A 12,899-nucleotide genomic window follows, 5' to 3' on the forward strand; every position below is an offset into this window, starting at 1 on the left:
GCGCTGTCCAGGTCTTGGCTTTTCTTACTTCAAAATCTTTGTTCCTTTCGGTGATCCAGGACCCAAGATGTTGAAAGTCCAGCTCCCTTTAAGCTTCTCCATTCGTCGCCCTTAAGTTCTCCATCTTGATTAAATCAAATGTGCTCAGTGTTTGATGACTTAACGAGCAATCCCACGACCTTCGCCGCTGTTTCAACCCGGTTGAGTCGGGTCTGAGCATCTCTCGATGTGTGTTGAGATTGGAGCAACGTCGTCTGCAAAATCAACATCGGTTATGTCCACAGAAGGAAATCTGCATGTTCGTTTACAGGTGTAAAACAATGTCCTCTAACCAAGGAGCAGAAAACAAAATCGTGTCGGTCATACATGAGGTTAGATATGGGGTCAAAGGTCAATCACGGAGACCTTCCCAGGTGTAAAACAATGTCCTCTAACCAAGGAGCAGAAAACAAAATCGTGTTGGTCAAACATGAGGTTAGATGTGGGGTCAAAGGTCAATCACGGAGACCTTCCCAGGTGTAACTGAACAACGTTCTTCCTACAAGGATTGATGAGAATAAATTGAGTTCAACACAATTGTCTTGTTGCTCAAACATCAACTCTGATCTCCTGCAAGGTTCATCAAGACGGGTGAAGGTGATCCTGGTCAATGATCGATTCCTTGATTGTGATTGGATAAATTTTTTGGCAATGAATAAGGTGAGCACACAACGTCAGGCTGAGGACCTGGGAAACTGACGTCATTATACTCCACTCACAGCCATCGGCCCTCTTCATCGTCCTTGTTCCTGCGTGTCAACACGTCACATTTACAGGTATCCGTACGTGGATGGCAGGAACTTGAAGTTTTCTGCATTTACAGGAATTCTTGCCACATTGGGATAATTTACATCCACAAGTAACTCGCACAGAGGAGTCAACATCAGAATTTCATTCACTGAACGACAGCCAAGGTTTATCAACTGAAAGTCAAATAAAACAAAGGATGAAAAGGTGTTTGGACACCATTAAAGATGGCGGTTCATCACCACCTCGGGTCCATCCACTCTCATGATCTTTTTCTACCCTCGTTATCCCTCTCCAAGCCCACCTCCCTCATCCTCCTATCCTTTCCATTCCTGGTCTACTCCTCCAAGTGTTTCTCCACTCTGCGATTTGTGCGTTTCTCCCCTTTCCACCCTCTTCTTGTTCTCTCATCTTCTGCTCCGTTCTGTATTCTCGCTCTTCCAAGGTGTCTCGACTTAGGTGTACAAAATGACCACGAACTTACAAACCAGGTGAGGTTTTCAACTCACAAACAATCCGAACGAGTTTAACACAAGGGTTCATTCAGAAGATCAAACGAGCGAGAGACTCGTGACGGTCGGACACGCAGTTTAATTAACCTTTAAATTTTCAACTTAATAATTAGTTTGTGAAATATAAAAGTGTTTTATTTATTTATTTCACTCTCAGCCGCTCTTTGCATGTCCTGGGCTATTGTGTCTCGTTCGTTGAACTTTTTGAACGCCCTCAAAATAAATCAGCAAAACATAACAAATTTAATTTTGCTTCGATTACAACAACAAACTAGTTGTTTCGATACCAACAACAAACTATTTGTTTCAATAACAACAAACTATGTTTCCATAAGAGCAATTTGTTTCCATAACAATGAAGGATTTATTTCCATAACAACAACAAACGATTTATTTCCATAACAACAAACGATTTATTTCCATAACAACAACAAACGATTTATTTCCATTACAACAACAAACGATTTATTTCCATAACAACAACAAACGATTTATTTCCAAAACAAACGATTTGTTTCCATAACAACAAACAATTTGTTTCTATAACAACAAACGATTCATTTCCATAATAACAAACGATTTATTTCCATAACAACAAACGATTTATTTCCGTAACAAACGATTTGTTTCCATAACAACAAACAATTTGTTTCTATAACAACAAACGATTCATTTCCATAACAACAAACGATTTATTTCCATAACAACAAACGATTTATTTCCGTAACAAACGATTTGTTTCCATAACAGCCAATTATTTATTTCCATAACAACAAACGATTTGTTTCCATAACAACAATCAATTTGTTTCTATAACAACAAACGATTCGTTTCCATAACAGCCAATTATTTATTTCCATAACAACAAACGATTTATTTCCATAACAACAACAAACGATTTGTTTCCATAACAACAACAAACGATTTGTTTCTATAACAACAAACGGTTTGTTTCCATAACAACCAATTATTTATTTCCATAACAACAAACGATTTATTTCCATAACAACAACAAACGATTTGTTTCCATAACAACAACAAACGATTTGTTTCTATAACAACAAACGGTTTGTTTCCATAACAAGCAATTATTTATTTCCATAACAACAAACGATTTATTTCCATAACAACAACAAACGATTTGTTTCCATAACAACAACAAACGATTTGTTTCTATAACAACAAACGGTTTGTTTCCATAACAACCAATTATTTATTTCCAGAACAACAAACGATTTATTTCCATAACAACAACAAACGATTTGTTTCCATAACAACAACAAACGATTTGTTTCCATAACAACAACAAACAATTTGTTTCTACAACAACAAACGGTTTGTTTCCATAACAACCAATTATTTATTTCCATAACAACAAACAATTTATTTACATAACAACAACAAACGATTTATTTCCATAACAACAAACGATTTATTTCCATAACAACAAACGATTTGTTTCAATAACAACAAATGATTTGTTTCCCGAACAACCAATTATTTATTTCCATAACAACAAACGATTTATTTCCAGAACAACAACAAACGATTTCTTTCCATAGCAACAACAAAGAATTTGTTTCAACAACAAATTATTTTTGTAACAACAACAGACTAACTAACTGCACGGGTACTAACTAGTTGCTGGTTGCCTAGATATTTTCACACATCCAACCGTAATATTGGAACTTTTCCAGGTTCTTCTGCAAAGTCTCATCCCAACGTACAACCTCCGCACCAACATCTAGTGTGTGCACTTGCATATTGGCAACGATTGAGTGTACCAATTTACCCACGATTAAGTACTTCACTTCAGGGTACAAACGAGGAGGACATGAGCAAGCCAATCGCTCGTTAGACAAGGCAAGATCGAAGTGCATGTCTGGGTGTACGCTATTCTCAGCACCCTTGTACACTGCCTCCAGAACCATGACGTAGTGAGTCGACTCGCTCAAAACATACTCAGTCAGCACCTTGACCTGTATCACTGCAAACAAGAGAAAAAGAAGTGATGCCCGTTCAACGGATTAACAAGCCAACTTCCTAACCACGATGGAGCCCCGCTTCCGATGACGTTTTCCATCAAACAGGGGTTAATTCACACAGAAAAGGGGGAAGGGGAGAAAGCATACACTTGGGCGCGGAGACTGGAGCACACGTTTTATTATTACAGGAGTTACACCACACTTATGATAACACGTATTATTTAATAACTACTCCAATCTATCCGCCATTTTACCCCCCAAGACTAAAATCCGCAACAACATCAACATTAAATGGCCAAACAAGCTGAGTTTCAGTCTGGGGAAAACACAGAACCTTCCACTGCAGAAAGCAGTATCAGCTGCTCCACCGCTAACCGCACAACCCAAAACTTACCAACGTCTCTCTTGCAAAACTCTTCGTTGTCCACATCCACCACGGATTTCTGCATGGGGCAGTGATTGGCACAGGTGCCTGCACAAAGGCACACGCACATGTATCACACACACACACACACACACACACACACACACACACACACACACACACACACACACACACACACACACACACACACACACACACACACACACACACACACACACTGATGGGTGCAGATAATGATGATGTTGATGATGACGATGATGACGATGATGACGATGATGGCATGTACCATAAGGATACTGATTAACATAATGAAGAAACACTTTGATGGAGTAGTGAAGAACCCACCGGTGGTGTTGTGCATCTCAGACTCGTGTCCCCCATGAGCATTGTAAATGGCTGAGGGTGGGTAGAGAGTCAGGTGGAACAATTCGATTGAGGAAATTGTTCAAGCAGAATCAATGAAAGGTTTTGGTTGTTTTTTGCAGATTGAGAAGCATTTAAAAAGTATAAGGTTTCAGTGTAAAGCATTTAGCGAATAGGAAAGGCGTTAACCATAATGTGGAGGGAATTTGCAGGGTACGTACGGATGCAGGGAGTGGTGGTTGTGTTTTGTTGTTGATAACCCTCTGCACATTGGTTGCACCTCAGACCATCAAATCCAGCTTTACATTCGCATTGCCCGGTAAGTTGGTAGCACGCCTTGGATCTTGATCCCACTGGATCGCAGGCACACGCTACCGAGGCACACGGAGGTAACACCCTCAAGGTCATTCAAACAAATACATATTCGCTGGTTTTCGATTCATTCACAGCTACAGTTCGGTTACAATGGTACCAAATTTGGATGACATTAGGACAGGGTCGTGATGTTAAATGTTCGAGGTCATGCAGGTCGCGTGACCAAAAGTGTGTCAAAATGGCGGACTTCGTAAATATTTGGGAAAACCAGGTAAATTGTTAAAAAAAACCTTCCTCTCCAGACCCACCAGTCAGAATGTTACCAAATTGTGGTTCCAACGTGAGGCCAAGGCCCAGATAAGCCACAGGCCCAGTGGTCCTATTTTAAAATGCTTCGGTACGCCGCCCTTGAAGACGATTGCACATCAACATGTACAATTCTCATAAAAGAGACGTAATTACCGTTTTATAAAAAAATGTTTTTAAAGTTTTTTTATCTTTAAAAAATCGACCGAAGTGAACACACAGTCGTATTCAAGGTTTGACCTTTAAAACTCTTCTGAAATGGTCCTCATGAAGGGTTCAAACAAACACACAAACACACACTGTGTTTCATAGAGGTAGATGTGATGACAAAATCTCAATGGGCCGACAAGTGGATAAATGTCAAACACTTAGTGGAGGGAACAAAAGTTTTCTCATTCCAGTAATATCCGGACAACGTCCGAAAAACTCACCCCACAATGGATGGACGACCCTTTAATAATTCCTTGGTTCCACCTCCACCCGATACTTATCCCATTCCCCATGTGGTCCCCCCATGACTCGAGTACTCACACTTGCAGGTCTCTGGATGATTGTTCTTTTGCTCTTCGTTTCGGTAGAATCCTTCAGAGCAATACTGACAATGCGATCCGACCGTGTTGTGTCCGCAACCGATGCACCGACCACCATGTCCGGAGAGCTTGTACAACGTCGGGTCGAACTCGCACTTGTCTGAGTGATCATTACAATGACACGCTGTAGAGGTATGAGTGGGACAAACGAGAGGATTGTGACATTACAATGAGAGGTACACGAGGAGTCGCACAGTACAGGTACACCATTGAGATCACAGTTGTGGGGGAACCTTCCACTCCTCCATCCCTCCTTCCACTCATCCATCCCTTCTTCCACTCCTCCATCCCTTCTTCCACTCATTCATCCCTTCTTCCACTCCTCCATCCCTCCTTCCACTCCTCCATCCCTTCTTCAACTCCTTCATCCTTCCTTATATGGGAAATAATTAATAATAATCAAACCACGACCACCCAGGTCCAACTCACCGAGGCACACGTGTGGGTCCCGTGGGGTGGCCCGCTCCCACGGTCGGTCTTGGTGGGAGTCTGCGCAGCGCTCGCAGTCGGTCCCCGTCGTGTTGTGCTGACACACACACTCACGACGTCCGTCGGTTCCGAGCAAACATCTCGAGGCGTGTCCGTTACATCCACACCTGGCTTCCACCTGTACAAGGGTCATCAACACCGTGAGATTCCGTCAAGGGTGATCGATAAATCCGGAACCTGACACATGAACACAACCAACAACCTTCTGTGCGGTTCCACAACAAAAATATTTAATTATATAATTATATAACACCATGAACTCTTCCGGTGAACAATTGCCATTGATTAGAGGAGGTTCAAGAAGAAGTTCGACGGAACAGATACAATGTAGTCCAAGACCTCTTCATGAACCACGAGAAAAGGTGGGATCCCATCCACGGACCGTGCCTGGGGCTCTGGGTCCTCGTCATGGACTCCAGAACCAAGTGGGATCGTGTCTGTGTCGGTGCCAAGTCCGTCACCGTTTCCCTGCGAGACGCTGATCTTCCGCCTTCAACGGACAAAGTCACGTGTACAATGTTGTTGATTCTTATATTCTCCGTATTTTTTGCCAATGGCTTTACATTTATTCCTGGTGGTCTTCACTGTTTTAGGTTCCATTATTGCTTTTCTGATTTTTCTTAAAGATGTGGACAAATTGTTTTTAATGAAACAGACAAATTCATTAAAAACCTGCATGAGATCTTGCTCTGCGAGAATGATCTTTCCGTCCACGACTTGGACGGTCATTTTCTCAGCATTGTTTCCATTTGTTTGATGATCCAACAGGTTTGTATAAGAAAAACATGCCGGACGGAATTGCAAAAACAAATTTTAATCCTTCTTCATTGTTTTTCACATCAGATGATACAGTGAACATGGGCATCCTGCATTTGAATGGTCGGTCTTCAATGTTTTCTTAGATCCTCCGAGTCCGGGATTTATATTTATTTCCCCCCCCCCCCACCCACCTCCCTTTGTCGTTTCCATGGAACATCCGAAAAAAAAATCATAAAAATATATAATTTCGAAAAATTGAAATTATAGTGAACGCAGTGAGCTTCATACGTAACGCGTGCGCATGAGACAATAGGAAACAACAACAACAACAACAACATCAACACAATACCCCTGGCAATTTGGAATCCGTGTCGTTGGTTATGACCCTTTTGCTTCCGTTTTTTTTTTTTTGCTCTGATTTTTTTTTGTTTCCGGTTTTTGTCATGGAGAATGATGCATGCAGGGAGATAAAGGCATCGTCGGAGACATGAAATACCCAAATAATATCAGACATGGTGTATATTTCCTCCACTGATTTTAATAAAGATATCTCCCGCATCATCAAAAAATAATTTTTAATCGTGATTTACATTGTTTGATCGCTGATCCCGAATCCAGGCCAAAGTAACCGGAAATTGTGTATACAGTTGTCAACAAGTTATAGGTAAAGTCAGAAGCGAATGTCATCAGAATACTACGTTCACTTCTCGTATTTATATTTTTAAATGAGATCCTGTTCGAGGCGGTGTAGTTGTCGTTGTGAAGGTAATGTTGTGGTAATATTTATATTTTTAAATGAGATCCTGTTCGAGGCGGTGTAGTTGTCGTTGTGAAGGTAATGTTGTGGTAATATTTATATTTTTAAATGAGATCCTGTTCGAGGCGGTGTAGTTGTCGTTGTGAAGGTAATGTTGAAGTAATATTAATTTTTTTAGATGAGATCCTGTTCTAGGCGGTGTAGTTGTTGTGAAGGTAATGTTGAGGTAATACTTATTTTTTTAGATGAGATCCTGTTCTCGGCGGTGTAGGTGTCGTTGTGAAGGTAATGTTGAGGTAATATATTTTTTTTTAGATGAGATCCTGTTCTAGGCGGTGTAGTTGTTGTGAAGGTAATGTTGAGGTAATACTTATTTTTTTAGATGAGATCCTGTTCTCGGCGGTGTAGTTGTCGTTGTGAAGGTAATGTTGAGGTAATATTTATTTTTTTTTAGATGAGATCCTGTTCTCGGCGGTGTAGTTGTCGTTGTGAAGGTAATGTTGAGGTAATATTTTTTTTTTTAGATGAGATCCTGTTCTAGGCGGTGTAGTTGTTGTTGTGAAGGTAATGTTGAGGTAATATTATTTATTTTTTCACAGCAAAAAGACTGTTTAATTTGATATATTTAAGAAGCGAATGTAAGAAGAATTCTACGTTCATTTCTCGGCTTTGCCGATTCCATATTATATTTATATTTCGACCGACCAACCCTATACTACATTTTAGCTGAAGAACTGTGTAAACCAAGTTAGAAATTAACTAAGGCCTCACGAGCTTATTTATTTATTTTGTACACGAATAAAGAGCGACGTGACAAAAAGGAAGAGAACACTAACTTGAGGTCCCGCCCAATGCGTGCGTCATGACGTCACCATATTGAAACGTCATGACGCATCCAGCAAATTTACGTGCATCTGCCACTCCTTTTGCGCCGTGACGTCACGGTTGGCTGTCTGGATCATCTCGTCTGGAATTTCCGTCCTTTATTTAATTAATTTTACCTATTACATCAATGTCGAGCTCGTGGATAGGAGGAGCTCGTGGAGAGGAGGAGCTCGTGGAGAGGAGCTCGTGAAGAGGAGGAGATCGTGGAGGGGAGGAGCTCGTGGAGGGGAGGAGATCGTGGATGGGAGGAGCTCGTGGAGAGGAGGAGCTCGTGGAGGGGAGGAGCTCGTAGAGAGGAGGAGCTCGTGAAGAGGAGGAGATCGTGGAGGGGAGGGGCTGGTGGAGGGGAGGAGGTCGTGGAGGGGAGGAGCGCGTGGAGGGGAGGAGATCGTGGAGGGAGGAGCTCATGGGGGGGAGGAGTTCGTGGAGAGGAGCAGCTCGTGGAGGGGAGGGGATCGTGGAGGGGAGGAGATCGTGGAGGCAGGACCCCATGGAGGGGAGGAGATCGTGGAGAGGAGGAGCTCGTGGAGGGGAGGAGCTCGTGGAGGGGAGGAGATCGTGGAGGGAGGAGCTCATGGAGGGGAGGAGATCGTGGAGGGGAGGAGCTCGTGGAGGGGAGGAGATCGTGGAGGGGAGGAGCTCGTGGAGGGGAGGAGATCGTGGAGGGGAGGAGCTCGTGGAGAGGAGGAGCTCGTGGAGACATTCTCGGAGACTTTCGTGTCCACGAACATGAATTACACGGACATAATAGTACACGGTGGACAAACACTTCGGGTAAATGGGGTTTGAACCCCGGTTTGGTCTCATTCTCACTCTTCAGTAATTTTCCCGATCCTGCTCTTTGTGATTAAAAAAAACACTCGAACACCTCGATTACAAGTCGAAAGGACAGCCGGCTTAATGTCTATATTTAATGACCGATGGTTCATTGTTCTCGTTGTTATTGCGTAAATGAAGTTATTATTATAATTATGAACGTGTGAATGGAGAATCCGAAACTCACCCGGAAATCGGAGACCGCGAAGAAACTGGACGAGAATCCTCGATCTCGCTTCGTCGGGTCGGGCTCTCTCCGTCGGAAGACCACCCGGATGTCGGTGGCGGTGACCCAGTCCTGCAGGGCGGGACTCGAGTCGAAGCGGGACGCCGAGCGACCTGATCCCAACGTGTAGAACTTGACCGCTCCGCCGAAGAAGGCTCCGTCCCAGGGTCTTGAGCAGAGCACCTCGGTGTCGCGTCCCCGTCTCACGGCGGTCTTAGTCGCACGTCCGTAAAACCCGAAGCAGTCTTTCGAGTAGAACTGGAGGGGCCGCCAGGTCTTGCCGAAGTCCGAGGATTTGTAGATGGCCGTGCCTTTGGGGTGCTGGGAATACGTGCGGATGTTCCTTGTGATGGCGAAGATGAATCGGAGACTCACCGAGGTGATCTCGAACCTCTTCCCGAGCGACAAGGACAGATTGACGTTGTTGTCGTCCGCGGATGACTGCCACCAGGTCTCCTGGTCGGGTCGTGCAGGTCGGTCAGATAGGCCGCCGGGTGGGACAGTTTGGGGTCTTTGGCGTCGCATTGGAAGCACGTGATAACCCTTCGATCGTCGTCGTCCTTCTTTTCGACCTTCTTGAGCCTCTTCAAGTGGCAGAAGGTCTTGGAGGGATTGTCGCAGGTGCTGGTCGCGGTCACGGACCGACCGAACGCCACGTTCTCCAGGTCCGGAGCACAAAGGAGCGGGTTCTGGAGATCGTCGTAGCATGAGGGACCGGCACGGGTATCTGCTGGAGGTGGATCAGTACCAAGCAGGACCTCCCTCCCCGGCGTGTGGCGGTCCTTCAACACGGACACCTTGCCACACGACGCGCTCCGCAACACCAGCAGCCACATGAACATAAACATCATCCCTGTGAGTTATAACTACAGGACTGTCCTGTATCGGGGTTCAGGGGGGTTCGACCGGGACAACTACGATTCACACAAAACCACCAACAACAAATCGACCTGGACAACTACGATTCACACAAAACCACCAACAACAAATCGAAAGCTCCTCCAAATGGATTCCGATTGAACTTCTCTGCTTATATCCTCTGTCCCCAAATGAAGCTCCCCCTCCAACTCCAAACAAACACGTGACCGACATCACCCCGCCTCCAAACAAACACGTGACCGACATCACCCCGCCTCCAAACAAACACGTGACCGACATCACCCCGCCTCCAAACAAACACGTGACCGACATCACCCCGCCTCCAAACAAACACGTGACCGACATCACTCCGCCTCCAAACAAACACGTGTCCCTCCTTTTTTGACAAAAGACCCCTCCTTTTTTGTGTACTTTGTCGAGGCTCATGCAAGAAGAAACACACAGAACTCGGTTCGTCAACATGGTCCCTGAGGACCAGCAGGGGGTGCTCGAGGACAAGAGGAAGGGATAAAGGTTTCTCAACATGGTCCCTCGCCTGGTGTTGGCTTAGCGTGAGGGGATTGGCTTGGGATCCTCAGGTCCTGAGTTCGAGCTCCATTGGCAACTGAATTAACACCAGGCGGGGTTGATTCAGCCTGCTGTCCTCCTGAGGTCGGCGAAATGAGTCCCAGTGTGTTAGTAAAAGGGGCACTGCATCAGCGGTGCAGCTGTGCTCCAATAAATGGTCGGAGTGGCGACCGGTCGAAGATTGTGCCAACGAGCCAAGGAAAAACTGCTTTGGCAGCTCCAATGTTCTGTTCAGGAGGATGGTCCACAACAACAACAATAACAACAACAATAACAACAACAACAACAACAACAACAACAGTATGTATTGTTGGGCGATATCCATGGTGCCAATTTATTACATGAAGAAATGCTGACTGCTCCACCATTGAAGGATCAAAGAAGAGGTGAGGACACACCGAAGTGTGACGTATCGTGTGTGTTACCAACAAGCAGGTACAGTTCGGGAAACTCGTTTCAGCGTGGACCGACGGTGCACTCAGCACAACCCATAAACACAAGGGATTCGTTGCACTTTCGACAGAGCAAGAGAAACGTCCCATTTTAAGTTCCCACTGTGTGTTTCAGGGGGCAAATAGGTCATGACCTTAAAATTAGGTCAAGGTCAAACATTTTAATGTAAACCCCACATACTTTACATTCACATTACACTCAAAATTTAATTACAAAAGTCCAAACTTTCTCAATGGTGGTTTAGTACTCCGAGGGGGTCTTACAAACTGTGGAACAATTAAAAATTGGGGGCGTGGGGGGGGGGGACGGGAGGGAGTGAGTTAAATTAAGAACAATTGATTTAAACATAAATAACAATGACGAACCAGTTGTTATGAAAGTGATGAACATTTGAAAAACAATCAGAGCTGTCTTCAAGAAGACGAACATTCCTCATATTTCCGTCCCAAAGAGTCCATGAAAAAACGTTTTTTAAAATTTCGATTCAAACTTCAAGGATTTTTTTAAATCATAAAAGCGATAAAAATGTAATTATTGAACAGACAAAGACAAACCACCACTTTCGAGGTCCCCGCTCAAGCATGCGGAGTGTGGACCGAGTGGGTGGAACGGAACTCCGGATTCAGTACAGTTGGGACAATGTCCCGTTTTTATAATTTCGTGATAAAGGAAGAGGATGCTCGGAGAAGAAGGATGGAATTGTACGATGTTTTTCACTCGTCCAAAATCAGCTGATTTTTGATCCGTAAGAAGCACAATGTGGCCTCGGCATGCCCGACGTTCTCCTTGTTGAAGACATTTCCTGTGGCACATGGGAAGGGATGGTTGTCGTGACTTCACAAAGAAATGCGAGGAAATTCCCCGTTGGACCGATACACTTTCACCAATTGGTCACGACAATGGGGCACGTGATATAATTACAACACCTCTTGTGACTCGAGCTCACTCCGCGTGCTCGGGGTAACGATAGATTTTGTCATCACGTCTCAATTAATAGATTTCCTCATGGGCTCATACTTTCGCACCTCACTGTACGTATGTTGTTGATGGAGCACGTTTCATTTCCTACAGCAGGTGATGCTGTGGGGCCAAAATGACAGGTGATGCTGCTGGATTTGCTCACCTTTAGGAACGAAGAACGTGTCTCCCAACTTCAACGCGTACTACATCTGGTGGATTGTGACATGCAGCATCCCTTGAAGTATGTGGAACAACTAAGGAGTGGAAAGGTGTACACATCAGAATCTGTGCATCATTATAACATGCTCCAACTTTTTACTTTGAATCATTTCTACCTGAGACCCCTGTCCCCCTCCCCCTAGCCATCCCCCAACAAACTCTGCTCCAAACTCCCAAACTTTTCCAACGTACCATGGTATCATTCCTGACATACTGCAGTCCATTTTCCTTCATTTGGGGGAATCTTTAACAACCCGCTGGCAAAATTGGGAAAGTTGAACATTTTGCAGATGCCGAGGTCGTCATATGGTTCCATTGGGTTTCTGTCAGGCCCCAGGTACAGGCACATCTCAGAAGTCCTGACACAATCTGCGTTACAAATGGACACATGGGTTTCCCGTATGTTGTGATTAACTGGAGCCCAGTCTGCGGCAAAATCACCATTCTTATCGTTTTTAAATATCTTGAGGTTCATGCGATCAGTGCTTGTCGTCTTACAAAGTGCCTGCTTTTCATCAGTCAAGTTTAACAGGTGCTTCGAGGTGATGCTTCTCAATGCTTACCAACATGGGACAACACTGGTGTGCCGATCTCAGGATCGACAGTGTCCACATCAAGGCGTTGGACCATGTTGGCGAAGAGATCAG

General features: G+C 44.4%; 1 protein-coding gene and 1 long non-coding RNA gene across 4 annotated transcripts in view; both read right to left on the reverse strand.

Moving 5' to 3' along the window:
* Positions 1 to 917: 917 nt before the first annotated feature.
* LOC147007848 (netrin-1-like) lies at positions 918 to 10,883 on the reverse strand. Its single transcript, XM_085866290.1, is given in 8 exon segments — positions 918 to 3,285; positions 3,678 to 3,755; positions 4,014 to 4,064; positions 4,253 to 4,402; positions 5,184 to 5,366; positions 5,672 to 5,849; positions 9,136 to 9,629; positions 9,632 to 10,883. Coding segments are annotated over 8 exon segments (1,863 nt in total). The 5' UTR covers positions 10,026 to 10,883; the 3' UTR covers positions 918 to 2,950.
* A 42-nt stretch (positions 10,884 to 10,925) lies between these two features.
* The window catches only part of LOC147007849 (uncharacterized), a 10,988-nt gene continuing 9,014 nt past the window's right edge, over positions 10,926 to 12,899 (reverse strand). Inside the window, exons 1-4 of one of the 3 annotated variants that reach the window (XR_015053856.1) lie at positions 12,816 to 12,899; positions 12,445 to 12,621; positions 12,197 to 12,287; positions 10,926 to 11,875 (exon numbers count right to left, since the gene is read on the reverse strand). The exon at positions 12,816 to 12,899 is cut by the window's right edge and continues 773 nt beyond it. This is a non-coding gene — a long non-coding RNA (uncharacterized LOC147007849). The remainder of the gene's footprint in view (positions 11,876 to 12,196; positions 12,288 to 12,444; positions 12,622 to 12,815) is intronic. The other 2 variants (XR_015053855.1, XR_015053854.1) reach the window with 2 other exon arrangements.

Source organism: Eptatretus burgeri, chromosome 24 (assembly GCF_056783735.1).
Source record: "Eptatretus burgeri isolate ZD-2024b chromosome 24, Ebu_testis_v1, whole genome shotgun sequence".
Lineage (NCBI taxonomy): Eukaryota > Metazoa > Chordata > Myxini > Myxiniformes > Myxinidae > Eptatretus > Eptatretus burgeri.